The sequence below is a fragment of the Equus quagga genome, chromosome 9, assembly GCF_021613505.1.
Source record: "Equus quagga isolate Etosha38 chromosome 9, UCLA_HA_Equagga_1.0, whole genome shotgun sequence".
Lineage (NCBI taxonomy): Eukaryota > Metazoa > Chordata > Mammalia > Perissodactyla > Equidae > Equus > Equus quagga.
The window spans coordinates 84346139-84373787 of NC_060275.1; the positions used below are offsets into that span (position 1 = coordinate 84346139).

The window sequence follows — 27649 nt, forward strand, 5'->3', positions numbered from 1 at the left end:
TTAAACCTAAGGGGAATTCAAAATATACCTACTGAGCTTCTACTGTATGCAAAGTTCTATTTTAGGTTTCATTGTGTTTGTTTCACAGCAACTTGTCAACTTCTGGAATCTATACAACTAAACGTTATATGTTTCTATTTCCATAAATTATACTGATGATAAATCATCTTTGTTACTATCTAAGTATATTTAAATATCATTAACAAAATAGCTGTAATTATGCTCATAAATAGAAAATGAACAGTCATTTTGCTTAATGCACAATGCACAACTAATTAATACTCAAAACAATAAATACAGAAATAAAACTAACCTGGGCCATTTAAATATTGTGTAAGTGAACAGTGTAGTCGGACAATTATAGGCTCTGTTCGAATCACTTCCCAAGCCACAGCAATCTCCTCCTGTGCAAATACATTTAAAAGATGAATTAGTCATCTTTTAAAGTTCTTAACTTTTTCCAAAATAAAAAGAAAAATTTAACTTATTTTGAAGAAATGCATAAATCATTAAGGCCTACAAATTCTCTCAAAACCTACCAGTTTGTGAAAAGAAAGCCAAAGTACTCTTAATTTTTGCCTTCTACATATGAAAACTAAAGTGAAAACTTAAAGAAATAAAGTACTATAATAAGAGCCTGTAAGTTTCAAATATATTAAAAGAACCAACACAAAAGATATATAAAATCTCTGCTTCTTCAACAGTCATAGCATTTCTTCATAAATTGACAAAGTCGATGTGTTACTAGTAGCATTATAAGAGAAACAAGAATTAAATTTCTTCCAAGAATACAAATGTTTTTAAATGCACTAATCATACTGTATAAAGTAGTACTTACATCAAGAAAGCTAACATCAATGTGCAGATCAATATCTACATCATCAATAGCTCCATATTCCCTGAAAGCAAAGATTAACATTAATTTTTTCATTTTCCTTAAAATATAGTGTGTGCTAGCTTATGTTAAATGAAAGATTCAATCACTAATTGTCATCCTTGATTTTCACAGACAGCTCAGAAATGAGTGTGGACATGAATTAATGGACTCAATCTAGTTCGATTCTCGTCTTCTGTGACCTATTTATACTATATTGACATCTTTCTATCGTTACGTACACGCATATGCATCCATAAACTCAAGAACTGTTTGGTTCATAGTTTCAAACATCCCTAGTTCTCTGAGGCAAATTAAACAATCTTCTCATTTCACTCCATTTTACGTTCTGTTTTCTTTGGGCTCTCTGAGGATGAAGAGCTGCTTCTAAGGGCAAGAAAGGGGTTTCTGACATTAGGAAAGGGTCGGGGGGGGATCATTTACTGCCACAATACTGCCAATAATGTGTCCATGAATTTTCCTTCCATGTTAGACATCAGTGATTCTGAAACTGATCCAGGTTATTTGTCACTTAAATGTCACTGAGTTTTGATAGGCGGCTCTAAAAGTCTGATACGCCAAAACCAAAACAGTAACAACTGTATCTTCCATATGAAGACCAACTTTTCTCCAACCCAGGCAGTGCCACGAGCCAGCCTATTTTTTTTAAAGTTAACGAAAGATGATAAAAACAATAGGTTTTATAGCCTCCATACACACACATCTCTATTTTTGATATTTCTATAAAATTCTGAAGTTACAAATGCTATACATAGTGAGGGAGAAAGTATAGCGATAAGAGAAATGATAAAAGTCAAGGGCCAATATTTATTGAGGATTTATGTGCCAGAAATTCTTCCAAGGATTTTCCATACGTAGGATCGCAGTGCACTACAGGTACTACTACCATCTCCAACTTAACACGCGCATTAACTGAGGCCCAGAGGAGTAAAGCCTCTCACCCATCAGGACCCTGTAGCAGGGCCGGAATTGGAACACAGGTATCCAATTTATTTATGCAAGTGCTTAATCAGGTCAATATTCCATAAACTACCACCTTGTGTTGGAAACCCAGTCAGACATTAATGGATGATCTCACTAGGTCCTCACCATAGCCTTATGACGACGATACTATAACTATCCACATTTGCAAACGAGGAAACCAAGGTTTAGGGAAGTGAAACAAGTTGCTAAAGGGCAGATAAGTCAGTGGGGAAGCCAGGCATTGAATCCACGTCCAACCTCAAATCTGTGCCAAGGCCAGCATCTGGCACATAGTAAGTATTATATGGTACAAAACCGGGGCACTTTCATAGAATACAGAGACGAAATTTTTAATGATTAAATGATTTTTGTAATTTGATGCATAAAGGAACCTAGGGGGTCTTTTTTGCTTTTTGATATCCATGACCAAAAAAAACCCAGCACATTTGAACATAAAAACTCAGCCTCTGTGCTTTCTCCATTCTCTCCTGAAAAATATATCAAAACACTGATTACATTTTCATTATTTATGCAATTGTACTTTTTAAACATTCATAGTGATATTTTTAAAGGTTATATAAAGAAGAAAAGGGATAAAAATTATTCACATAGGAATTAATTTTTTTAAATTGCATGCATCAAAACCTCTGTGTTATTCATAAAGGACAAGAACCCTTGTAACTTTATGCAAATTTAGACATGATATGCAAATTTAGATACAAAAATATGCCAATTTAGTTAGGAAATTAGACAGACACTATGACAAGAATAAGGACCAAGCAAAGGAACCATTTACAGTTCCCAGAAATGAACCTCAGGGTTCAGTAAACTTTTCCTGCAAAGGTCAAGATAGTAAATATTTCAGGCTTGTCAGGCTACATACAGTCTCTGTCACATATGCCTCTTTATTTCTGTTTCTTTTTACAACCCTTTACAAAGACATACACTATTTGTTGCTCATGCGCTGTCCGAAAATAGGCCCAGGGCCCAGATGTCATAATGTGCTGACCCTGAACATGAGCAAATTATTCATAAATACAACAAGTCAAATATCTATAGTTAGGCGTGTAAAAGAAAGAGCCACTAAATGCGATGATGAGGATAGATTACTAATGATGTTCAAGGGCAGTTTCAGGGGGGTGAACTTGACTACAACCATTCCCAAGAAAATTATAACAAATACATGTAAGCCTTTACCTAGAATAAATGTAAGAGCAGAAATTGAAAAAAACTGAATATTGAACGATAAGGATATACTAAAACTATAGTATGATGACATGATTTAAAAAAAATACCTTTTACTAAAGAAGCTGACATAAAAATATTTAATATCCTGAGGTAAATGTTCCAAATACACTATTTACTGAGAAAGTAGATAACCAAAAAGTACAGAAATTAAATGCTTTTTAAAAATAAAATAAAAATAGGAAACCCAAAAAAGTGAAGAGTACTTACATATTAACTATAGATCGTAAGTAAAATTTATTTTATTAAAAGTTATATATTTTTAAAAACATTTACTTTTTCTGATTACAAAGGCACTTATATAAAATGTGAGAAATACAAAAGCAGACAAAAAGCAACTTGTAATACCCGTACTCAGAGAGAATTCTTTTGGCTTATACGTCATTCCAGTCTCTTTCATAGATGTAAGGATAATACAGTATATAAAGATTTTTGTCCTGTTCTTTCATTTATTCTATGATGAGCATTTTTTTATATTGTAAAATATTCTTCAAAATCATAAATTTAAATGGTTGTATTTGTATAAATACAATTGTAATAATAAAACATTAGGTTGCTTTTGATTTTTTTTTACATTATAAAAATTGACAAATAGCCCTCTAGATAAAAATCTGTCTTCTCATAGAATAATTTCTAGAATTACTGAGTGAAATAAATAATATAATTATATTTGGGAGTCTGGATATATATTGTTTGATTACTATTTTTAAAGGTTAAAACAGGGGCTGGCCCCATGCCCAAGTGGTTAAGTTCACATGCTCTCTTAGTGGCTCAGGGTTTGCAGGTTCAGATCCTGGGTTCGGACCTAGCACTGGGCATCAAGCCATGCTAAGGTGGTGTCCCACACAGAAGAACTCGTAGAACCTACAACTAGGATGTACAACTATGTACTGAGGCTTTGGGGAGGAAAAAAAAGAAAAGAGGAAGATTGGCAACAAATGTTAGCTCCAGGTCAATCTTCCTCAAAAAAGAAAAAAAAAAAGAAGTGGTAGTAGTAGTACTTGGAATAAACACTTCCGTTAAAAAAAAAAGGTTAAAACAACTTATAATCACACCAGTCAGGTTCACAGTGACCACTTCCCACATCCTCATCATCACCAGGCATTTGTTTTCTCCAATCTTTACCATTTTCATAAGGGAGAAGAAGTTTTGTTTGGATTTATGTACAATGGGAAGACTTTGGTATGTTTTGATGCTGAGAAAGAGAAATCAGTGACAACAAAAATCAGTAAGATTTTACCTACAGCTGCTTTCTTCATAAACAGATTGCCACACCATTTCAACAGACTTCATCATAAAGTTATGATCAGAATGTGCCATATATTCTTTTAAAACTTTTAATATGTGAATTTTAAAGTATTTTTGTATGATTTATTCAACACTTTTTTGACTAAAAGTTAGTATATTTCCAATATCTAACACTATCAATTTTTTTCAAAAAAAAAAAGGAAAGAACGGCTTACAAGTGCTCCTTCGCCACAGCAGAGCACAAATACTGAATTTTAAGAAGACAGAGGCATTAAAGGTTTGCAATTAACTGGATTCTGCAGGTGTAGATCTGTAAATAGTTACTCTTTTTGTTTTTATGTCACACTTCAAAGAATTCACAACAACCCTGTGTATATGCAAACCAATTTCCGTTGTGATGCCCTTTCTCTGTAATGCCAGTAATTTCACATTTCCCGCTGCGAGATTACAAAGCGTGATTACAGTTGGTCCAGATGCAGCGACCCAGTCATCAGGGCCGCTTCTATCTCTGAATAACTTTCAGTAACCCCGGATCTCATGAATAGCAAATGCACAATCAAGTCGAAGGCTTGAAATATGAATGCAACTTGAATGGTGCAGCTAGATATCTGATTATGTCCTGAACGCTGGACCGGGTTTATAATAACTCAAAATAATTTCATGCACTGCCTATATTTATCCACTGTGAGAAGATCACAGCAAATTGAACTTGAATACTTTTTTAAGATAAGGGAAACAACACAGAAATGATCCCGATGCAGGGGTTTTACTATGGAGCTGAGGGTTTGAAAGGAACTGCTCCACAAATTTCTTTCCAGACATCTAGTGACCCTTCCACGTCTAGGCGAGCTCCTCTTTGAATCGACATATCCTGAAATCCGGGCACTTGATTTTGGGATATTTACATGTGACCTAGTTCATTTCAGAACACATATATGAAATATTTTTTTCAATGAACATGCATTTTTGAGGGCATTATGTCTTACAATTGTGGTCATTCATTCTCCTTTTTTTAATGGAACTAATCAAGACATCTCATTAATAAGACACCACATACATACTCACAATATATTAAATGTTAGACCATATATGTTGGCCCTCCTTTCTCTATGAAACTACAGCTGATTTGTTATACTGTTGTGATGTTTTATAACACTATCTGATCAAATCAGCAGTGATGGTACTGGTTATAAAAATATATTTCATATATCCAGTCTTCCCTATTAACTGTCATCGAAATTGTAAGTATCCACACACATACATGAAACTCTACCACAGGGTCTTGAGAAACAAACCTCTATTGCTATTTAGTTATTTCCACCTGCAACAACTGGTCAGTTATATTTCAAGAAGAAATGTATTTTGTAAAGAAACATACACCTTCGCATGACATCTGAAACTCGACAGCTTGCATGTCTATCTCTGCATGCCTACTCGATGCGTGTTTTGCTCAGCGTGGGAGAGAGATCTGTGAATGGGCCAAGAAATATGCAAACTCAGTCGGGAAGAAATCTTGACAGATTAAAGCATTTGCAAGACTGTATCCAAGGTGGCTATATATTTCTTTAAAGGACAACAGGGCTGAGAAGAATTTAAAAATTACATGCAGATAAGAAAGTAAGCCCATATACAATAATAGTACATAAGAGGTACAGTATAAACAGTTGCTACAACTCTGCCCTCAGCTTAAAAATCCCTGGTTTTGCTTGAAGAAAGTACAGGCTTTGGGTGTAGAGGTGACTGTCCAGGATCTGAGCATCGGAAGCTTACATCTAGATTATGCACCAGTGTTTTTGGAAAATATTCTCCCCTTTGTTTCTCTCTTCTATGTGCCTCCTGTCATCACTTTCCCCTGCTTTTCAGAGTCAGGCTGCTTCTTTCCTAGGCTCTAGAGGCAGAGGTGAGAGAATCAATATGCTGGAAAGCACATTCTAAACACCCAACCCAAGATCATCTTTTGATGACTGACATACTTCAGTGTAGGGTAAGTTATGTTGTAGTAACAAACATCCTCAAAATGTCAGTGGTTTGACCCAAAAACGGATTTATCTCTGGCTCACATGACATGGTTACTACGGAATGAGGGGAGAGGGAGGGAATGCTGCTCATTGTAGTCACTAAGGGGCCCAGAGTGATGGAGTCCAGGAGATACGGAAACTCACACATTAGCACCTATGCTCCCATTTCACAGGCCAAAACTAGTTGTGTGTCCATTCCTAACATTAAAAGAGGCAGAGGAATACAATCCTACCATATGCTAGAAGAGCACCAGAAGATTTGCAAGCAGTCCTACTGGCCACAAGAAAAGGAAATCCAGATATCCAAAGAAATTAAAGTGGTCCATTCCTGGTTTATGTGGCTTTTTCCTTTCCTTTCCTTTCCTTTCCTTTCTCTATTTTTCTTTTAGGAGATCCACACTTGGGTGGTAGGCCTGAATAGAGTAGCAGAGCCTCCTCAACCCTTAAAAAATCCTCAGCATATCCTGTCCTCCAAAATGTCAACTCCCAAAGGCCCTGTTTCCAACGTCCATCCACAAAAAGTGACAAATGCAGAACAGTCACAATCTTGCCATGTTCCAACCTACATTAAGCATTAGTCATAATAAAAAGGTTAGAGTATTACTCATCTGGCTTCAATTCTTAAAATGGAAGATGATATGATCATAAAGCAATGGATATTTGATATGGGATAGAAGTTTGAAGCATCACAAGCAAATTATCAGAATCATTTCATTCCTAACCAAATGAGAATTTTGCGACTTGTAATTCCCTACCTTTCTAAAAATATTAAGCTCAAATTGTGTTCAGATGGCACTGATCAATATTTTTTTTATAAATCCATGACTACAGGAGTAAAATTTATAATAAAAAACATAAAGTATCCTCATTTTGTTGCATGATTCAAGATGAGACATACTCAGACTGATGCAGGTTAATCACATTCCCCCAGAGACCTAACTCACTTCTCATATGAGAGGCCGTGAATCAGAACTGTCATCAATGTTTACAAGTATGGTTCAACGCAGCCAGTACTGTGCTTTGGGGTGAAACAGCCACATAGAGTTAAAATTACCTCTTTAAGTCATAAATCTACCAGTCGCCTTTTCTACATCCTCCTTCCACTTACTTTAGGAGGCTACTGCCTCAATCAAGGCAATCTCAGTTATTTCCATCTCTTACAGAGAACTTAGATGTGGTTATTAGCTGCCTTTCTCATTAGATGTCACATAAAAAAAATGACACCAAATAGCCTATTATGCATATTGAGGTACTTTTGCTCTTCAAACTCCATTAAGTTCTTATAAACTTCAATTAAGTAAAAGAACAGCTAATTAGAACAGTCTGTTTTCAATAGACTTAGAACTTTGCAAGGAACATGATTGCAAGATCTTACGCCTAACTACTCCTTTTCCCATGTGTCCAGGCCTCAGTATTTGAGACCAGACAGTAAATTCATTCTTATTTATTTTAAGTAAATCAAGCTAGTCCTGCCGTGATTCACCTTTATACCATGAGGCCTCCAGGAGGTTACTTATTCTGGAAACATCCTCTATAGCCAGAGAAAATCTAGAGCAGGCAAGAACGTGGCTTGCATTCATTAAGATTTAAATTGGATTGAAACTTATAAGTGAAATAGACAAGGGGGAAAAAACCAAAATCATCTATGATTTTAGATAGTTCATTTGAACGAAATTCCAAATATTTTTCTAATTTCAACAGTTGATAAATTATCAATTATTTTACTAATAATGGAAAATACTAATAGAGATGATCACAGGTGTTTAATAAATGCTTGCTGAAGAAACAAAACAAATTCATACATATGACAGTACAATTAGGGCCTACACAGCATGGAAATATGTGTTAAAATAAATCTTTAACAATAAAAGCAATCAGCATGTGCTAAGGTAATCCTTTAAATAAAAATACATATTTCAAATGAAAAGAAGGTGAATTCTATGCTGTATCGTAAGATTAAATATATCCCACAGACTTCTTTTTAGTGGAGGAGGGGGTTAAAATACTGTGATTAAAGTTTTAAGCTTTTAAGCAAAGTTTGACTAAAGTTTAAGAATTAGTCATAGTTTTAGACTATTTATTGATAGTCTCTATTGCCTTCTTCATTTATTCATTCTATAACATTTACTGAATATCCATATTCCCTACCCTGGTGCCATAGCAGAGGTCAACTGTGAAATGACTGCAGCAAATTCGCTAAAACTTTGAAAATTGCAAAGATTTACTTTTCCCCGTATAATCTCAATCACTCTCACTCAACAGTAGCCTAATGTAACTCCCTGAGTGAGAGAGAGGGCATCTGGGTACACAATTTCAGCTTCTTTAAGCTGTAGGTGGGTGTGAGTTTCTGCTTCTGCAGTTAAAACGAAACATTTGGCAATTATAAATTATAGTTGTGATGTACTTCCCAACTAAAAGTATTTGTTTGCCCTCTCAAAATCTGAATACGTCCACTGAAAAGAATGTAACTGGATAATGTGAAAATCTTTCATGGATGTTGCCACTGAAAACAATCAAGAATCTACCAGCCTGTATTTCATATATGCCCTGTGCTATGCCAAGTACCAGAACACAAACATGATTAGAAACCAAACTAAAATAAACAACGAAAAAAAGCACGCTGCCCCAGCATGCACAGAACCCAGCCTAGCGGGGAGAAGTAAACCACTCATGACAAGACATGAGAAGTATAATAACTGAGGTGAGAGCCTAATGTGCTGGGAGTCCAGAGGGCAGAATAACTCATCTGCATGGAGATTCACAGAAGCCTCAAGAAAACCTGATCTTTGGACGGGGGCTTCAGTAAAGACAGCAATGAGGGAAACGTTCCTTGATAAGAGAGCTGCTTGTGCAAATGCCCAAAGTCAAGACGGAATATAGCCTGTCTGGAGAACGGGAACGATTCTGGTTGGGGTGGATAAGCCTGGAACTGACGTCAGCCTGTGACGGGGTCCGGAATGCCATGGAGACTTGGAGACTCCCCTTGAGGCAAAGAGCAGGCATCTGAAATAATCAGATCTGACGTGTGGAAGGAAACTAGTAGGGTGGCAGAAAAAGGCTTTTCTTGAATTAAGGAGAGAAGAGAAAGGTAAATAAGGATGGTGGGGGTCTTCTGAAGGATTAAGAATAATAAAAAATCATCTGGAAATTTATCACTGAATAATATATTAAGTAACTGTAAAATTAAATACATTATCATTCAAACAAACACTGTGCAAATTTATGTCTTTTTTTCTTTTCATTTTTTAAGGAGCCAGATGTGCTTTGGATACCAGCGGTTAGGCATTATTTACTTTTATTGCTCCCACGGATGTGTCCTTGATTTACAATCAGAGCACGGGCCCAGCCAGCCAAATCTAATATAGGATAGATTACGATGCTACTTAAGACTGACATTTTATCAAACTAACTCTCCAAAATAACTAATTTCTTTAAGGCAGTCAATGTAATCTTAAACCACACGTGCAAAAAAAACCCCTATATAGTCACAGATATGCCATTTTATATAAAACAAACAGAATCTCTCTCGAACACTTTCAAATACAACTAAGCCCAAGAAAATTTCCACTTGACTCCCATATAAAATCCCAATGGCTTACCAAATAATTTTCATTTTTATTCACTGAAGGCATTTATTTACCTGAGAGAAACTGCATGTGGCCCGTAGATGTCCCTCACGGCCGATAAATCAGCTTCGAGCTGTGGGTGCTTGTGCAGTTCCCCGTCATAGTTTACCTGATGGAAAGGAATGCGTTAGAAACGACTCAGGGGTGAACACAAACCAAAAGAATCAAATACGGTATCTCGGACAGGTCACCCTGTATTCAGCCATGGACATTTTCTCGGTCGCCTTCATTAAAAAATACAAATAATTCAGCAGTATATTCACTAAAGTTCTTAGGTTCACATACACCTAGCTTAACTCAATACATTCAAAAAGTAAAATCAGACTATTTCGATATGAAGAAAATGTAAATGTTAAAAGGAGCGAAATAAGTGTGTGGCAGATAATCCGAAAAAGGTCCAGACTGAAGACAAGCATTTACTCCCCTCTGTAAGAATTAGCTGTATAAACAAAAATCAAAGCGGGAAGAATTTATTTTGCATAATGCTAAAGTGTTCTATTGGTTAAAGAACCATTAGGAAAAGTATCTCATTGAGAGAAAACCATTCCTGGAGAGAAGAAACTTAGTTTTATTTACATCTGTCTCTCTACTGCCTAGCATATGCTTGACTGACAAATTACTGATTTTTGATTCTGAATGAATAAATTGACTTGCATTCTTTTATATAATAACAACTTCGGCTTTAAAGCACCTCTTTAACACATTAGCTTCCCTATAATATCCCAGTTACAAAGCATATTTGATCAAGAAGTTTAAGAAACAGAATAAGACATCTTATATAGTCATAGCCTAAAATCAATTGCTCCATTTAAAATTGTAATATTACCCTGGAAAAACAGAATGAATTCTTTTATACATATGCATATGTGGCTATGACATTTTCACGTATATAAATAATGATGTTTCTTCATAACAATTTTTCAGAAAACACTTTACATTAGTATCAGAGGAAAAGGAAGACAACGAATACAAACAATGACGATGCTCAATAATTAGGGCCCATCAATTTTTATAAAGGTTAATCACCTTCTATTTAAAACTAACAATCCATGCTTTTGTTGGAAGTGTCATCATTGCAAAACACAGCACGATGTGCTTAGGGAATGTAAAAGTCAAAAGCATAATAAAATGCTGTCTGCAAAACCTCTGTAATGAAGACAACTTCAATGTAAATGAATGATTACAGTCAAAGAACTGCAAAAGTAAACTTAATTTCTGAAAATATATAGAAAATGAGAAACATAAATATGACATGGATTTCCTAGTTAGTTCCAGAACGCTTAACACCACATAGGTGTCTCAGATCACCGGCAAAGAGTTCCCCTAGGACAGGTGTGGCTATTGCTAACCTGTAGAGTGAATATTTGGGGGGTCTGGTGTACTTACCTGTCCTCCATAATAAAATTCTTCAGAATCATTATCACCTTCAGAATCTTCTTCCACTGTACTATTTTGTCTTGACTCCTTAAAGTAGAGTAGGAAGACAATTTTAATGGTCAAACTAGTTTGCCTCCTTTTGAAAAGAAAGTAGCAAGTGGCCATATCAGGTAGGTTTGTGCATAACATGTGGATTTTATATAAAGACACTGAACAAGTCTTGGTGCAGTACAAGCCAAAAACAAAAGGTAGTAAGAGACAGTTTTGTGGGTGCATCAAGCTCCATGTAAATCTTTTCTAAAAGTTCCATTTTGCTGATCTTGAGTTGTACAATTTAATATTTGATGTATATTCAAAACTATGTATAATCAATTAAACTTTGGTTTTGTTCTGGCAAAACATCTTGAAAGCTCACACTGATTCAATATTTTATTAAAAAGTTCCTCAGCATTACTTATCCCAGAATGTTCTCACTTCCACTGCCAACTCTACAAAATGATACAAAAGAAAAAACACTTCGAAGCCAATAAGATAAAAATAAAATTATGAAAATAAATATGAATCACATCATGAAGAGAACTTTCAGGATACAGAAATTATTTGTTTTAGATTTAAGATCTCAAAAGGATATTTAATTATGTATGCTTGAACTTGGAGTTTGGGTTTCTAATTAACTGAACCATATCTGTTATGTGTCTCAAGTGCAGATAATGAAACTTCATCTAGAGTAACTAAAGGTAGTATTCCTACCCCTGGCCCTTTCAATTAATCCAATGTTTGTAATCATCTCTAAATTTCTAGACCAAATTTCAAATTCTTATAAAAACCCAAAAAATCTACAAAAGGGAATTGGGGTTTTATAAAATGTTAACAGTTTTTGATTTTAGCAACAGTATTGCTAAATCAGTGATTCTCAGGGTAGATAAAGAAGACTAGAACGGGGCAACGTGAAAAGGAAGGGAGGCTTGTACTGAGCACAGTTTTTTTGGTTTTTTTTTTTGAAAGCCTCAGTCCATGTTGTATATCCCAGTTGTTAGTTTAGTTGTCTATGTGGGCCACGGCCACAGTTTGACAACTGACAGAGGGGTGGCATGGTTCAATGACAGGGAAACGAACCCAGGCCGTGGCGGTGAGAGCGCGAAATCAACCAATAGACCACCAAGGCCGGCTCCTGAGTGCATAGTTTTAAAAGCAAAGAATTGTTGTTCCCATTGCACTCATTTTGTTGTTTAATGTCCCAGTATTTATTTATAGACTCAAGCAAATTTTTTAAAGGTAAGGAAACAAGATGAGCTTGTTTGGTGTTGGTGTTGGTGGTGTTGTTTTAACACTGGCCAAAAATAACAAGACTATACCCACGCTCTGTGCTACTTTAGCTAAGGAGATCATCTTTGACAAATGGAATTTTAAGGGTCTCATCAAAACTATGTATAGCCACATACAGTTATTATAACTATGTTACCCAAGTGCTCCTCAGTCAACTATATTATTTGATGAAAATATAAAAAATAAGTTAGGTTTTGTAGGCACTTTATTGAGATTTAAACCACGCGTTGTTCTTTCTATTATTTTAAAGGGAGCTTCTTTCTCAGAGTTAACTAGCCTTCCCTCAAACGAAGTCTCTAAGCCATGAGCTTGAGCTCCATTCGCTCTATGCAATCTTGAACCTAAATAACAATGATGATATTAACCATAAATACACAGTAGATTTAAAACATATGTATACTGTTTTGAAGAAAAAGAAACTTTAATTTACATACCTCCCCATTTTCCCTCTGTAATTTGGACTTTATGGATAAGCAACAGTTAATGTCATTTGTCTTTCTTAATTCTGAAAGAAAGTTATGATTAAAAAAATCACTTTAGTTTTCAGTATACTCTTTACCAAATATTCATAACTTTCAGTATAAGAACATCCCTTAGGTGATTCTCTCCTTTGCAAGAGAATTCGGGCATATTTTAAAATTATATTATGTTAGGGCGTTACATACGATACAAGCTATTCTGATTTTTCATTGTCCATAAAAATATGGTCAAACTAAAGTGCCACTCTGTGGATTGCTTCAGCTCTCATTATATATTTCGTGGGACCTACATCGCCTTAAATATGCTTTCTAAATATTGTTTGTTTGGCAATGTCATTATGCATGGGAATATTTTCACAAGACCAAATATCAACATAAAACATTTAAACAAGACGTTTAAAAGTACTGTAAATTTATGCATTTTAAAAAAACTGTTGCAAAACAAACTAATGAACTTTAGATAGAAAATGTGTATGGCGAATCATATTTATAGATACTAAAGTTAAATATCTGTTATATGGGCTAAAAGAAACAAAAAATAAAGCTACCTACAATCAAGAAAATATTAACCTAGAATAAAAAAACAATGCATTCCTATTACCTGTTGCTATTCGATGAAAAATTACTGGAATTGGCTCTGTAGTAACTAATACATCTTCATCATTTTCTGAACTTGACACATATGTATTATCTGCAAAGGAATATGGACAACTAAAGGCATAGTAACTTGAAAAAATACATCCTTTATTAAAAAAAATAAAGTAATATCACATCACTTCCAACTCTCATGAAGCACACACTACTGTCTTGATTAATCTCAGGAAAAAAAGTAAATTGCAGATTTATGTGTGAATTCATTGTAAATGGTCCCTTTAAAGATGCTGGCACCTGCTAGAGAAATACCGACTTTGGATGGAGACTATCCAAATACATCTCTGATATCCCACGGGGCAATGGATCATTTGGATGCAACTGTTTGCTCCAGCTCACTGAACAGGGTCCTTCCCAATATCAATGTCAACTACAGGGAGCAGGCTTAGTGAGTGACAGAGAAGGCTTATCAACAACAGTTGATGAAACAATAAAGATTCAGTACCATGTCCTTAAGGAGTGTGAGCTAAAGCTTTTGTTGTAAATCATACCTCCCATATTACTCTGATATATATTTTTAAATCAATATGTCTCACAATTATTATTCTTTCATGAACTAATTTTATCTAAATAATATTAAACAAGTTGAATGCATAGAACATTAAATTAATCCATAGATTCTTTAAGTTTCTTATTCATTATTTGTTTCCTCTGGAAAAAAATAATATTTTTATAAATTTAGGATTTTTCCCTGATAAATACTGATCTCCAAGTGTATGGTAATAGAATACAACACACAGCTGTTTATTCTACTTTGCTCATTGATAACTACAGGGCATCTGTGAGAGCGCTATTAAACAAACATTTCACGAATTCATTAACAATGGTCCTAAAATATACTCGTCAATAATATATAAAATATAAATATAAAAGTGCACACTATTCTCTCCTATAAAATAATTGAAGCCTTTATCAATTTCTGCTAAGGGAAATGAGTGTTCAGATGATTGACTGAATATATGATAAAAGATCTTGAGCCAAGCTTTCATAATATTGTGTCAGTACAGTGAGAACATGATTTTTAATTGATAGATAGCTAAGTCATTACTTTACTAACAAAGAAACATCCGTGCTGTTCTTAGACCGTAAGCAGTGAGTAAAGGATAGTGATATGTATTCACTGCATAGCCACAAAAGACTCTCAATAGACATAAGGCTTCAATATTATTCAGGAAGGTGAAAGAGATGGGAGTGGATTCGATTTGAGACAAAGCAGGTTTGCCTCATCACCTCGCTTTGTTTTAATTACTACTTTTTTCCGCATTTTCTTTTCAAGCAGCATCAAGGAAGGCATGAGAGTTTTGTGCACATCAAGTCAGACCACAGATTAAGAAAGAGATTTAATATAAATTTATTTTAATTATTGTCTCATCATATTAGTTGATATTTCCACTGCTTATCCAGCATCTCTCCTGTCAGTCCCCTCGTACGTCCAGGTAAGAATCAAAAACTCCTCTACTAAAGCTAGTTTTTACATTTCTTAAACCCTCATTCAGAGTCTCACTGATTCAAAGTTATTTGCTACTGGATCAACTTAATCAGGTTTTCACCGTGCACAGTGGACTCCTTGAAGCAAACTTATGGAGGAAGAGAGAATTAAAAGGGAGCATTAAAGTAACAGAAGTAATAGCTGACCACTGACTAGAAGGGGCGATCCAGAAAAATCCATAAAGCGGACACTGTATCATGCAATATCTCAGTGTTATGGAACGAGGAGATTTTACTAAAGCTTCAAGAGACAACTAAATTAGGACTTTCTGTTTAGGAAAACTGGGAAATGAATAACTCAATTTAAAGCATCACATGTTTTATGTAAAGTGTTAACACTGGAAGGCAGTGAGATTTGATTTAAGAGAATATAATTTGGTGGAATACATGTTGTATAAAACTAAAAGAAAGGATTATGCATTCAGACATATCATTTTCTAAGATATTTTCTACCAGTTTGCGTTTCGATTAGTACTTCAGCACCAGAACACTTTTAATTTCTGGTTTTGGCTTAATTTATCCAAACCTGTTTTCAGGTTTCATGACAACATCTATCAAATCACTATTACTACATAATAGGCCAGATCACAGAGGTATACCCAAGTCAAGAACAGAAATGTAGGAAAGGAGACAAAGAAAGTCAAATCTAGACCCTGCTACCAACCAGCTGTTGATCCCTTTTAACCTAAGCCACGGTCTGCTTAGTTACAAAAATGAAGAGGTTTGCTGATGATCTTTGACGATCATCCCAGCAGGATGACTGGATTCTATGTTTTCCTTTTTTTGTTGTTGTGTAAATAATTATGTCCAAATCTTCCTCAAAAAAATTTTGATATCTGTAATTATAACATCATCTTTGTTTAGACACGGGAAAATAGGACATAAAAAGCGTAAGGAATGAGTTTAAGGTAACAGACTGAGTCAGTGACAGAAAAGAATGTTTTCAAACTCCAATTCCTTCACTGAAATTCTCTCACTTGACTCTAGAGCTGCCAATTTTTTTCTTGAAACTACTGGGGACAGTTATTCTTTAACATTTATGTTTTGCAGAGGACCTACATACAGACCTTTGCTAAAGGATGTTAACAGTATGAATATTTTCTCTTCCCTTCCCTACCAGACTATGCAAGCATGACCAGAACTTCCGTGGACAATCAGGGAGAGATAAGTAGAGTGTTATGGGAAAGCATCTCTTAAACTATTGCTTTTATTCTATTTCAAATGTAAGATGATTTAAGCCAAGTCATTCCATTCCTCACTACTATGTAACTTAAGAGAAATAATTATAATTATAAATAATAATTATACTGGTTTTAAAATATAATCTGGATATTTTCCCTGATGTTATATATAACATCCATGTCAATCCCCAAGCCTATCAATTATTATCCCTATTTTAAAGATGAGTAAACCAAGGCTCACAGAAATTTAGTAATTTGCCCAAATTATTTAAGTAATTAAAGTAATTACACACAGCTAGTAAGTGGTGAAACTGTCCGAATCCAAAAATCAATGTGTTCCTATGTTGTTTCTAATATCAAAAGATTGTCACTCAACAATTGCAATATCTTGTAAAACACATTAAAAGGGATGAGAGAATTCACACCCCCCAGGAGGTAAGCCTCCAAATTAAAGGTGGGAAGTGATGAGAAGGAACTCTGCTGTTCTGTTACAGCAGAGCCAATTATCTGCGACTTGTAACATACCTTTAAAAAACAAATAATTGTCTACAGTATAAACTCCATACGTACAAGTAAACCAGAAGGCTGCTCATTTCTTCACTTTATTTTGAAAAGCCAACATAGATTTAGTATTTCATTTATACGCATGTTATTTTGTATCCCTAAAACTCAGTAAACAACCTCTAAATTTCCATTTTCACAAAAAAAAACCCTATGAAATGAGTGCTAATACCTGGCACAGGTTACTTAAGAGATTAAGATTATAAAATGACAAATCTGTTCCTAAGGAAACAAACCAGGTGACATAATCCTGAATTTGGAGGATTACGCTGATACATTTCCACCCAGGCAAAGAAAATTCCTTATTTTCAAATTTATATCATGAGCTAATCATTGAACCATATAATCCAGGAAAAGCAGACAAGAAAAAAAAGCCTGAGGAACATTAGCAGAAGGAATTAATAAAAGTACTATCAAGATTACTGCATTTAGAAATTAAAAAGAACATAAAACAGACTTAGTGTCTGAAAGAATTTTTAAAATAGGCAATGAGGGGCCGGTCCGGTGGCGCAGCGGTTAAGTTCCCACGTTCCGCTTCTCAGTGGCCCGGGCTTTGCTGGTTCAGATCCCAGGTGCGGACATGGCACCGCTTGGCACACCATGCTGTGGTAGGCGTCCCACATATAAAGCAGAGGAAGATGGGCACGGATGTTAGCTCAGGGCCAGTCTTCCTCAGCAAAAAGAGGAGGACTGGCAGTAATTAGCTCAGGGCTAATCTTCCTAACAATAAAGAAAGAAAGAAAGAAAGAAAGAAAAATAAAATAGGCAATGATTTTGGAAGAAAAATCAAAGGGGGAAAAAGACAAGAACAAATATAAAACAATACAAAGGAGAAAAAAGAAATGACTACAGAGATGTAGAAGATTTTTAGATTTATAGTGAGTACTATAAAAAACTTTTTGCTAAAAAAATTGGGCATTTCATCAATAGAGTAGATTTTCAAGAAGAGTGCATGATACAAAATGACTAAGAAATAGAAAAACAGAACAGATCAATAATCATGGCAGAAAATACGACAGTTGCCCCAGAACCATCCCTAAAAAGATACTAGGCTCAGATAGATTTACTTGCAAGTTCTATCAAGTGCCAAAGAACAGTTTAATTCCTTTAGCAATTTCAAGTCTTGAATAACAGAGTATATGACAAAACCCACCATAATTCTTAAGAGATCAACATTAAGATATCTGCTAATGTGTCACCTTGTTGTTCAAAGGAGAAAGCATATATGATGCCCCAATAGATGTCAAATAGAATTTCATAGACTTAATACTCATGCTTAAAAAAACCCCAAAAAACCTGGTACGTGAGAAAAGGAATGATACTTCCTTTTCTGAAAGCAATCTGAAGCATGCTCACTAATTTTAAGAAAAGGGACAACACTGCTAACTTTCATATCTATCATTAAAAATTATTCTGGAAGTTCTAGCCAATGGGAAACAAGATCACAGGTATGAATACTGGAAAGGAATAGAAAATATATAATTTTTACATAAATTTGTCTATGTGAGAAGTCAAGGGTATTAACCGAACTTAATACAAACACATGTAGATTAAAATTTAATAACGGGGAAAACATTATCATAGTAATATTCACTTCAAAGAAGGCTCCATAAAAATACTACTACTACTTTTTCCCCAGAAGTGATAGGAATCAGAACTGAATTAGAGACTTGGTTTGACCACCAAATCACATGTCCTTGGGAAATATTATTTAACCTCTCTCAGGACATTTCTTCAAGTATAAAATGTCATGATAGCCCCTGTTCTGTCTATACACAGACTGCATTTAGAATCAATTCAGTTATTTATATGAAAATACTTGGCATACAGTGTACTGGTTGTATCAACCAATTCAAAATTCTACCTCAGAATGCACTAATCTCTCTCTCTCATCCTTGAGTTTTATTTACACTCCCTTTCTTTTTAGAAACGAATTATGTTGGAAATTCACTACAAACTTACTCCAAGAAGGGAATTCAATTTTTAAAAGCACAAATGATAACCAATGCTTTATTTTTAAATTTCCATATTTGTATATTGTATTTGCAAGTGGGGCTCATATATGGCAAGAGAAGAACAGAGTAATACCTCTTGGCCACAAGAGGGAGCTGAACATTTGGTTCACTTGGTTTCTGAAGGCATCTTCGACCATATGCCTGTGCTACCTGTGCTACAGAATAATTCGCTTACTGTCTTCAAGTTGGGCTTTAATTGTGGCATTATTTCTATCACCTTGACTGAAAGTCCTGCACCTCTCATGGTTGACATCTCTAGGAGCTGCCTCAGATTAGAAGTACAATAATTATAGTATCTACAATAAATAGTGGTGCTTTTATTTTCCTAACACACAAAGCGAACATTCTGCATCTAAAACATACTATATCAAAATAAGGAAGAGATGATTGCAAAACCATCTACCAAAACTACTTTTCTTTATAAATATTACTTGTCTTGGTTCTTCCAATAAAATCTGCCTAGAATTCTTTTTATACTACTATTAAAAATAAGCATATCTTGGGGCCAGCCTGGTGGCATAGTGGTTAAGTTCACGTGCTTCCACTTCAGCAGCCCAGGGTTCACAGGTCTGGATCTCCAGTGCAGACCTACACACTGCTCATCAAGCCATGCTGTGGCAGCTTCCCACATGCAAAGTGGAGACGGATTGGCAAAGATGTTGGCTCAGGGACAATCTTCCTCAAGCAAAAGGAAGAAGACTGGCAACAGATATTAGCTCAGAGACATTTTTCCTCAAGCAAAAGGAAGAAGACTGGCAACAGATATTAGCTCAGGGCCAATCTTCCTTACCAAAAGAAATTTATCTTTTAGTTATCTTTAATAATGAATAACTCTCCTTATCTAATTTTATAGTAGCTTCATAGAATACTATGCTTAAAATATATGGAGATCAGAGCAAAATAACTATAAGGGAGATTATGATTTACAAAATTATTTTAAAATGTACATTTGATCTTATAAAAAGACTAAATGCATAATGCAAACTACCACAGGAAATACTTAGCTTAAATGCTACATAAATAAGCTTTACAATATCCTCATACCAAATTATGAACTAACTATTTAAAAAACACTCAAAGTATATATAATCAAAGTTACTTATAGTAATCTAGTCATTTTACACAGAAAAATATCACCCCAAGCATGCAGAGCATGTAAATAAAATGGCTACATTTGAATAGGAATTGGAATTAGGATTTCAATTTCTGACCCTGATAGATCACAATAGTTAGTTTGATAACCATCTGATGTTATTAAGAATACTGGAGTAGAAAACATACATAGACGTGAAATACAGGCAGTTAAAATGTGCTATTCTTTGCCACAGAATACAATAAACAGTAGATTTTGGCATTATACTCTCTTTTCTCTGGGGTAAACTAATCAAGTCATATTTGATTTTCACTAAGTCTCCAGTGCTTATGCTCTTATTCAAGATAAAATTATAGATATCATTTGTAAGAAAAATGCCAAAAAGAAACATCTTGTTTATATCTTCAAATTATCATGACTCAAATGTTGGCATACACATCCGATGACGTTACAGTGAGTCTGGAGAGTAAGACGACGGCCTAGGAGAAAGGACTTGTGTAAGTTACAGAAAAATGGACCTGCAGCGATTTCACATTCTGTTTTCCACGGACAAGAGTGTGTGGCCCTGGTAACACATTTCAGGACACGCACTAAGGACAGCTGCGTGTATGCAAGATGCCCAGTCCAGTCCAGTGGCACAGTCCACAGACTCCAGACTACTGGGTTCAAGTCCCAGCTCTTCCTCTTATTAGCAGTGCCACCATTCATCTGTAAAATGGGGATATTATGGTAACAATCTCATAGGATTGTTGTGAGAGTTATTTAATTACATGTATACTGAGAGAAAGGAAGAAAGGCCTATTATTTTTAGCTATTACTATTATTTTTAGCTATTATTTTAGATGTTATTTTTACCTCTTACTGTGACATTATGAAAAGCCAAATGATATTCCAAAACCAACAACTAAACCATTTAGAGAATCTTTATTTTCATTGTAACGATGTAAACATACAGGTTGAAGCTGTCATGTCGGCTCATGTAAACGACTTTTCATTGCGAAACCATTTTGATTCTGGACTGCATCTCAGGGGAAGACATGTATCGCACAGGCAATCAACAGAATTCTTCTAGATCTTTAAGTCTTTCCCTGCCAACGCTTCGCCCCTTGATATATTTATATACATTTTACATCTCCAGAAGAAATAAATATTCATGGAATCATGAAGTCAAAATTTGTAATAAAAATCAAAAGAAGAAAAGCATACCTGGGTAATCTTCAGATACATGCACTGAATAGGATACACTGTTAAAACAGGAAAAAAAGAGAAAAGAAAACCTCAAGTTATTGCTTGGGTAGATACCCTTTTACAAAATAAAAACCAACCCCATGTTACCCATTCATTTATAACAGATATAACTATAAACAGATAGCATCCAAAATGGATTAGAAAACCTCTTAATATTTGACATAGGAAACTTACAGATTTTTAAGATATATTTTCCATGAGTGTAAATCATTTTTGAAATATTTTTCTCCCAATAGTGATACTTTTTTTTAGTATAAAGAAGTCTTTTTATCTCAGCAATGTCTAATATTTACTAATTTATGATAATTTGTGTTTGCTCAGATATTATCAAATCATCTTTTCTCACCAAAAATAAAGTATTCCTCTTGTTTAGTATGGCAGTCAAGAATTTAAACATTTATTTTTAATATTGCTTGCCCACAATACGCTGTGATTTTGAAACACATCCTTTTCTTCAAAGAATTAACAAAATGATGACAGTGTAACTAATAGTTATTCACCAGCCAATCTTTTATCATCATCATATATAACAAATAAACTACCTCCTGTTTCAGAAGGATTGAGTTGTTTCAGAAATAATTTTTCAATTGCATTTTAAGAGTTTCACAACTCCTTTCTCAGTAACCTCACTCCCTCTGCATACTTACGACATATGGGAATTTATCATACTTTTTTGTTCACTTTCTTATCTCCATCAACTACACTGCAAGTCTCTTGGGGTTAGGGTCCATGTCTACTGGTATTTTTAGCACAGTCACCTATTTTAGTGCATGACACACAGTACATATTCAATATTAACTTCTGAATGGATAAGTGGAGCTGGCACTTGTCACAGAAAAGTCAAAATTTAGTTTAAGTGTAGCCAAATTAACTCCCTGTTATGACCAAAAAAGTCCTTTGAAGGAACATACTAAATATAGTCTATGCAAAGTCTCATTCACAAAGTGAGTCCAATACAATCCAAATTACTTGACATATGAACAAATCGGAAAGTCTAATCTATATTCAAGAGAAAATTTGATCCAAGTGTTGGAATTAGCCCACAATGATGTTATAACAGTTACTGTAAGTATGCTTAAGGATGTAATGGAAAATCCAATGTGAAAAAGAGAGAAAAAAACAAAAACAAATTATCAGGTGTTGTGGGACACTAGCAAAAGAGCAAACATTTTATACAATTAGAGTTTTAGAAGGCGAAGAGAGAACAATGCAGAAAAAGACAAATATGAGAGGAAGATTTCCCAATTTGGGTAAAAGACATAGACGTGCAGACTGAAAAAGCTCAGAAAATTCACAAAGAAAACTACACCCAGGTACACATAGCCAAAGTGTTGAAAACCAAATATAATAAAAAATTTTAAAAGAAGTCAGAGAAAAAAATGGCACATTATGTACAGGGAAACGATAAGAATCAATGCTGAGTTTTCATAAGAAACTACAGAGGACAGAGGACAACAGAACAGTACAAAGCTGGGTGGGAAGGTGGCAGAGAGAACAACAGTGAACCCAGAATTCTATATCCAGGCCATATATGCATGAAAGATGAAAGCAAATAAAGAAACTTCCAGATGAGAGAAAACTGCGGAAATCTGTCCCTAACAGACCTGAAGTACATGAATTTCCAAAGTTCTCCAGGCTGAACTACATCAGAAAGTCAAATATCCAGAAGGAATGAAGAACACCAGAAATCATAAATATAAAAGACTATTTTTTCTCTTAATATCTTTAAAATACATGACTGTTTAAAGTAAAAAATTCTAACCCTTCATTGTGGGATTTATAACATATGTAAACGTAATACATATGACAATTATAGCGCAATGTTAGGGAGAGGTTAAAAGATCATATATAGTTTCAAAGTCCTTACATCTTATGTGAAAGGTAGAATATTAACCCTAAATAATAACTATAAGAAAAGTTAAGGATATATATTGAATCTCTAGAGTAATCATGAAAAAAGCTAAAAAGCCACTAGATAAAGAGGAATTCTAAAATTATTTTGGAACATTTAATCCAAAAGAAGGAAGGAATACAGAAACAAAAAACAGAAGGGACAAAGAGAAAACAAATAGTAAATGGGGCTTGAATCAAAGTATATCAAGAATTACATTAAATGCTAATGGACTAAACACACTGAATAAAAGGCACAGATGGCCAGAATGAATAAAAAGCAAGATCCAATTCTATGTCATCTTTAAGAGATCCACATTAAATATACAGACACAGATAGACTGAAAGGTTGGAAAAGATACACCACACAAACAGTAAGCATAAGAAGACTGAAGTGTTTAAGTTAATAACAAAGACTTCAAAGATACGCAGAAATCATTTATAATGATAAAAGGGTCGATTCATCAGAATAAAGGCACAACAATCATAAATGTGTATGTACCTAATAACAGAGCTTCAAAATACATGAAGCAAAACCTGACAGAATTAGAAGGAGAAATAAGACAACTCTACAATCATAGTTCGAGTAATTAACAGAACAAACAAAAAAAACAAAAATCATTAAAGACATCAAAGATCTGAAGTTGATTTTCATAGAAAATTACAACTTCAGAATATCCTTTTCTTTTCGAGTACACATGGTATATTCACCCAGAAAGATCTTATACTGGGCTATAAAACTATTATAGATCTGAATGGCTGGATGGTCAGGGTTCACCATAGTTCATACCCTGGGTTTCCTGGCTCATCTTGCCCTTAAGACACTTAGTCTTAGGTCCTCGAAAAGCCACTCCATTTATAATTTGTGACTCTGGGCTCCTTGGCCACAAGGCAATGCAACCCTCCCAGGCAAGCCCAAGTCTCCAGAACTCCACCAGTCAAGTCCCTGGCAGGCTGCTTAGTCAATAAGACAGAGACAAGAAAGACAACACGCAGGTGGGTAGGAAATAAGGATGTTAAATACTGAAACCAAGTCTTGATACACTGTTCTTTGATAAAGCTTATTCAATTGTTCAATTAATTCAAGAAGCATTTTTGGGTAACCTGGCAAAAGCCAAACATTGTGTTAATGCCAAAGAAAATTTAGGGAGAAAAAAATCAGGAGATGACTTTGAACTATTAATTCAGAGGAAAACAAAGAATATGAAACTTAATGAATATGACAGACAAAGGAACTTCAACATTTTAAAACATAATCGTATTTTTTATGTTATTAATTTTTAAATAATTATAGATTTGTAGAAACTTGCAAAGATAATACAGAGAGATCTCATGTATCTTTCACCCAGTTTCCTCTAATTGATTACATCTTATATACCTATATAGTACAATCTCAAAACCAGGAAATTGACATTAGTGTAAAGTTTGTGTATAGTTCTATGCCATTCTATCACAGTTGCATCAATCATGTACCCACTACCACAAATCAAGATACAGAACTATCTGAGCACTCAAAGATTTCTCTCATGCTATCCTGTTTAGACTCATACCTGTCTCCCCTCACCCCAACAACCCTAACCCCAGGCAGCCACTAATCAGTTCTCCATCTCTATAATTTTGCCATTTCAAGAATATTATATAAATGAAATCACAGAGTATGAAGCACAATAGAATTTTAGGCAGAATTAGTATTTTGAAAAAATTAGTATGACTGGCAATATTTAGGATCGACTGAAGAAAGAGATCAAATGAAGAAGCTACTGTAGTAGTGAAATATGAGCAAATATCAGTGGGGAGGTACGTAATGGCAAAGAGAAGGCAGGAACAAATGGGAGATGTTGGATCCCAGCCAAGAGCCCGCTTTGAGAATCACAGTCTGAATGAAACGCCAAGAATTAGAAGATACAATAACCACACCAGAGGTGCCTCAAACAAGCCGGGGGAAATATACACTATGACCCCACATGAGTTGATCTTCCCACAATTCACTCCTTTATAGAGTGGAACTGTATTACGGAGAAATAAAATGAGTGATGATCAAGGCAACCCTTCATCTGGCAGTACTATGTGAAGAAGCCTGGGCCCTGGCCAGGGATTATACTCAGCGCTATGCTGAATTAATTCCCAACAGTCAACCATCTCAACCAACAGCAGTTGGCTTCATTTTTCATCCAAATCAATGTCTAAATCCAAAATGAAGCCTTAATATATTCTCATATCTATCTCGAATGAGGGAGCCTGCTGTAGGCAGAGTAAAACAAACAGGAGACAAATTCCAGCTCTGAGCCTTACGAGCTGGTTGGCATAAGAAAAGTTACTGCAACACGCTAAGCTTCAATCTCTTTTCAGTAAATGGGAGACTCCGGACCTACCTCATAAGCCTGCTGTGATGATTTAATGGCTTAACAGGTGTAAGGCCCCCAGGACAACGCCAGACACAGAGCAGCAGGTGCCAAGTTAATTTTAGTCAGCTTCCAGTACAAGCAATGAAAATTTACAGAAGTGAAATTTTACATGAATGAATGTTCTCTGGGGAACTCAATTTGCTAAAAATCACAATATATTACATTTATCAGAGACCAAAGCTAATACTGATTATTTTATTTGATGGTTGTATTATCCTCATGATATTAGGAGACAGTTCCATGTTCGCCATGATACGTGATCTTTCCAATACTAAATAGAAAGCGAAAGCCCTACAAAACGATTCATCAGCTCCATGTGCTATAGCATTTTCTTGGGAGTACACCAGAAGGAAAATCACCAGGGCTGTAAAATCTGAATCAGTTTCACTTTGTGGCTTACAGAGTTCTTAGGGAAACAATCTAGGAGAAGCAGACATGGATGATTAAGCTAAAGGATCTAATAGGTAAGGCCAAAAAAAGAGCAAAGAAACAAGCTTAAATAGATGAAAGAGTGAGGGTAGCATGTGCTGTACCTAACAAATAGCAGGCAAAAATATTATGAAGAAGTAAAAGCAAAAGAAGGTGAACAAGAAAAGGAAGAATAATCTGGAGCAAGCTCTGAATTCCGATTCAAGCAAAAATGCCTTCAGAATTTTGCAATATGCTAAATTACAATTACATTGAAATCCTTTGCCAAAGAAATTCAGGTCAGTCCGTGTGTTTGATATACCATATGCACAGCACAGTACTAGGTTCTTAACATTTCAAGTTTAAAACTAGAATCTATAAATTATTTCTATTACCACAATATTTTTATGGGTGTGTGAGGAAGATTGGTCCTGAGCTAACATCTGTTGCCAATCTTCCTCTTTTTGCTTGAGGAAGACTGTGGCTGAGCTAACGTCTGTATCACTCTTTCTCTATTTTAGGTGGGATGTTGCCACAGCGTGGCTTGACGGGCGGTGCTAGGTCTGTGCCAGGATCCGAACCTGGAAACCCCAGAGGCCGCCGAAGTACAGCACGTGAACTTAACCACTCAGTCACTGGGCCAGCCCCACCACAATATTTTTTTTAAACAAAACAGTTGCTTGGGTTAGCCCCAGCAGCCTAGTGGGTGGGTTTGCTGCAGCCCGGGTTCGGTTCCCGAGCGCAGACTTTCACTACTCGTCTGTCACTGGCCACGCTGTGGCAGCAATTCACATGGAAAAAGAGGAAGATTGGCAGCAGATGTTAGCTCAGGGCAAATCTTCCTCAGCAAAAGATTAAAAATTAAAAATTAATTAATTAATTAAATAGTTGCTTCCACCTATTATTCCTCTGAAAGCATCTGTCCCAACCACAGATGTCTCTCTATCACCTGGAGCCCCTAAAGGAGCTCCTGGGGGAGTCCCAGGATGTTCAATAGCAACCTAATCATGAATTGAGTTTATATATTTGTTCACTCCTATAATTACAATCATTCATAAGGCCATTCTTGCATCTAAACTCACCACTCACTATATTATCATCCTATTCCTTCTGAAATGTCTGCAAAGAACTAAGAATAGATCCAGTTTACATGTAGTTCCCAAGATCACAGATCTAAGAAAATTCTTGAAAAACAGTAGGGAGCTAATGGAAGATGGCAGTTTTACCATAGGAGAGAAGGGAACTCAGACTTTTCACGGGTACTGAGTTCGTTATCTGTATTTTTCAAGTGGGTCCCAAGCTGTAGTGACTTTCTGCCATCTCCAACTCAAAACCCCTGTATCCTGAGTTCATACTTTTTCAACTACACCCAGGGGATTGACAGCAAACAAAAACCAATATTTTATCACGCTATACCCTTTACCCTTACTCTCTACAATCTAAAACAATTTCTCCAATGAACCAAATCCTAACACATCTTTTCTCTCCCAGTTAGATCACTTTTAGAATTTACAGGAGAATAAGTAAAATGT

The 27649-nt window shown here is 35.2% G+C and overlaps 1 protein-coding gene across 3 annotated transcripts in view; it reads right to left on the reverse strand.

The window, feature by feature from the left end:
• PARP8 (poly(ADP-ribose) polymerase family member 8) overlaps nucleotides 1-27649 on the reverse strand; it is a 169060-nt gene that overhangs the window by 62921 nt on the left and 78490 nt on the right. For all 3 annotated transcript variants that reach the window (XM_046672205.1, XM_046672204.1, XM_046672203.1), the window contains exons 4-10: nucleotides 21373-21410; nucleotides 13779-13868; nucleotides 13133-13203; nucleotides 11382-11459; nucleotides 10010-10104; nucleotides 839-899; nucleotides 314-404 (exon numbers count right to left, since the gene is read on the reverse strand). In XM_046672205.1, the coding sequence (XP_046528161.1) occupies nucleotides 314-404; nucleotides 839-899; nucleotides 10010-10104; nucleotides 11382-11459; nucleotides 13133-13203; nucleotides 13779-13868; nucleotides 21373-21410 (524 nt within the window). The remainder of the gene's footprint in view (nucleotides 1-313; nucleotides 405-838; nucleotides 900-10009; nucleotides 10105-11381; nucleotides 11460-13132; nucleotides 13204-13778; nucleotides 13869-21372; nucleotides 21411-27649) is intronic.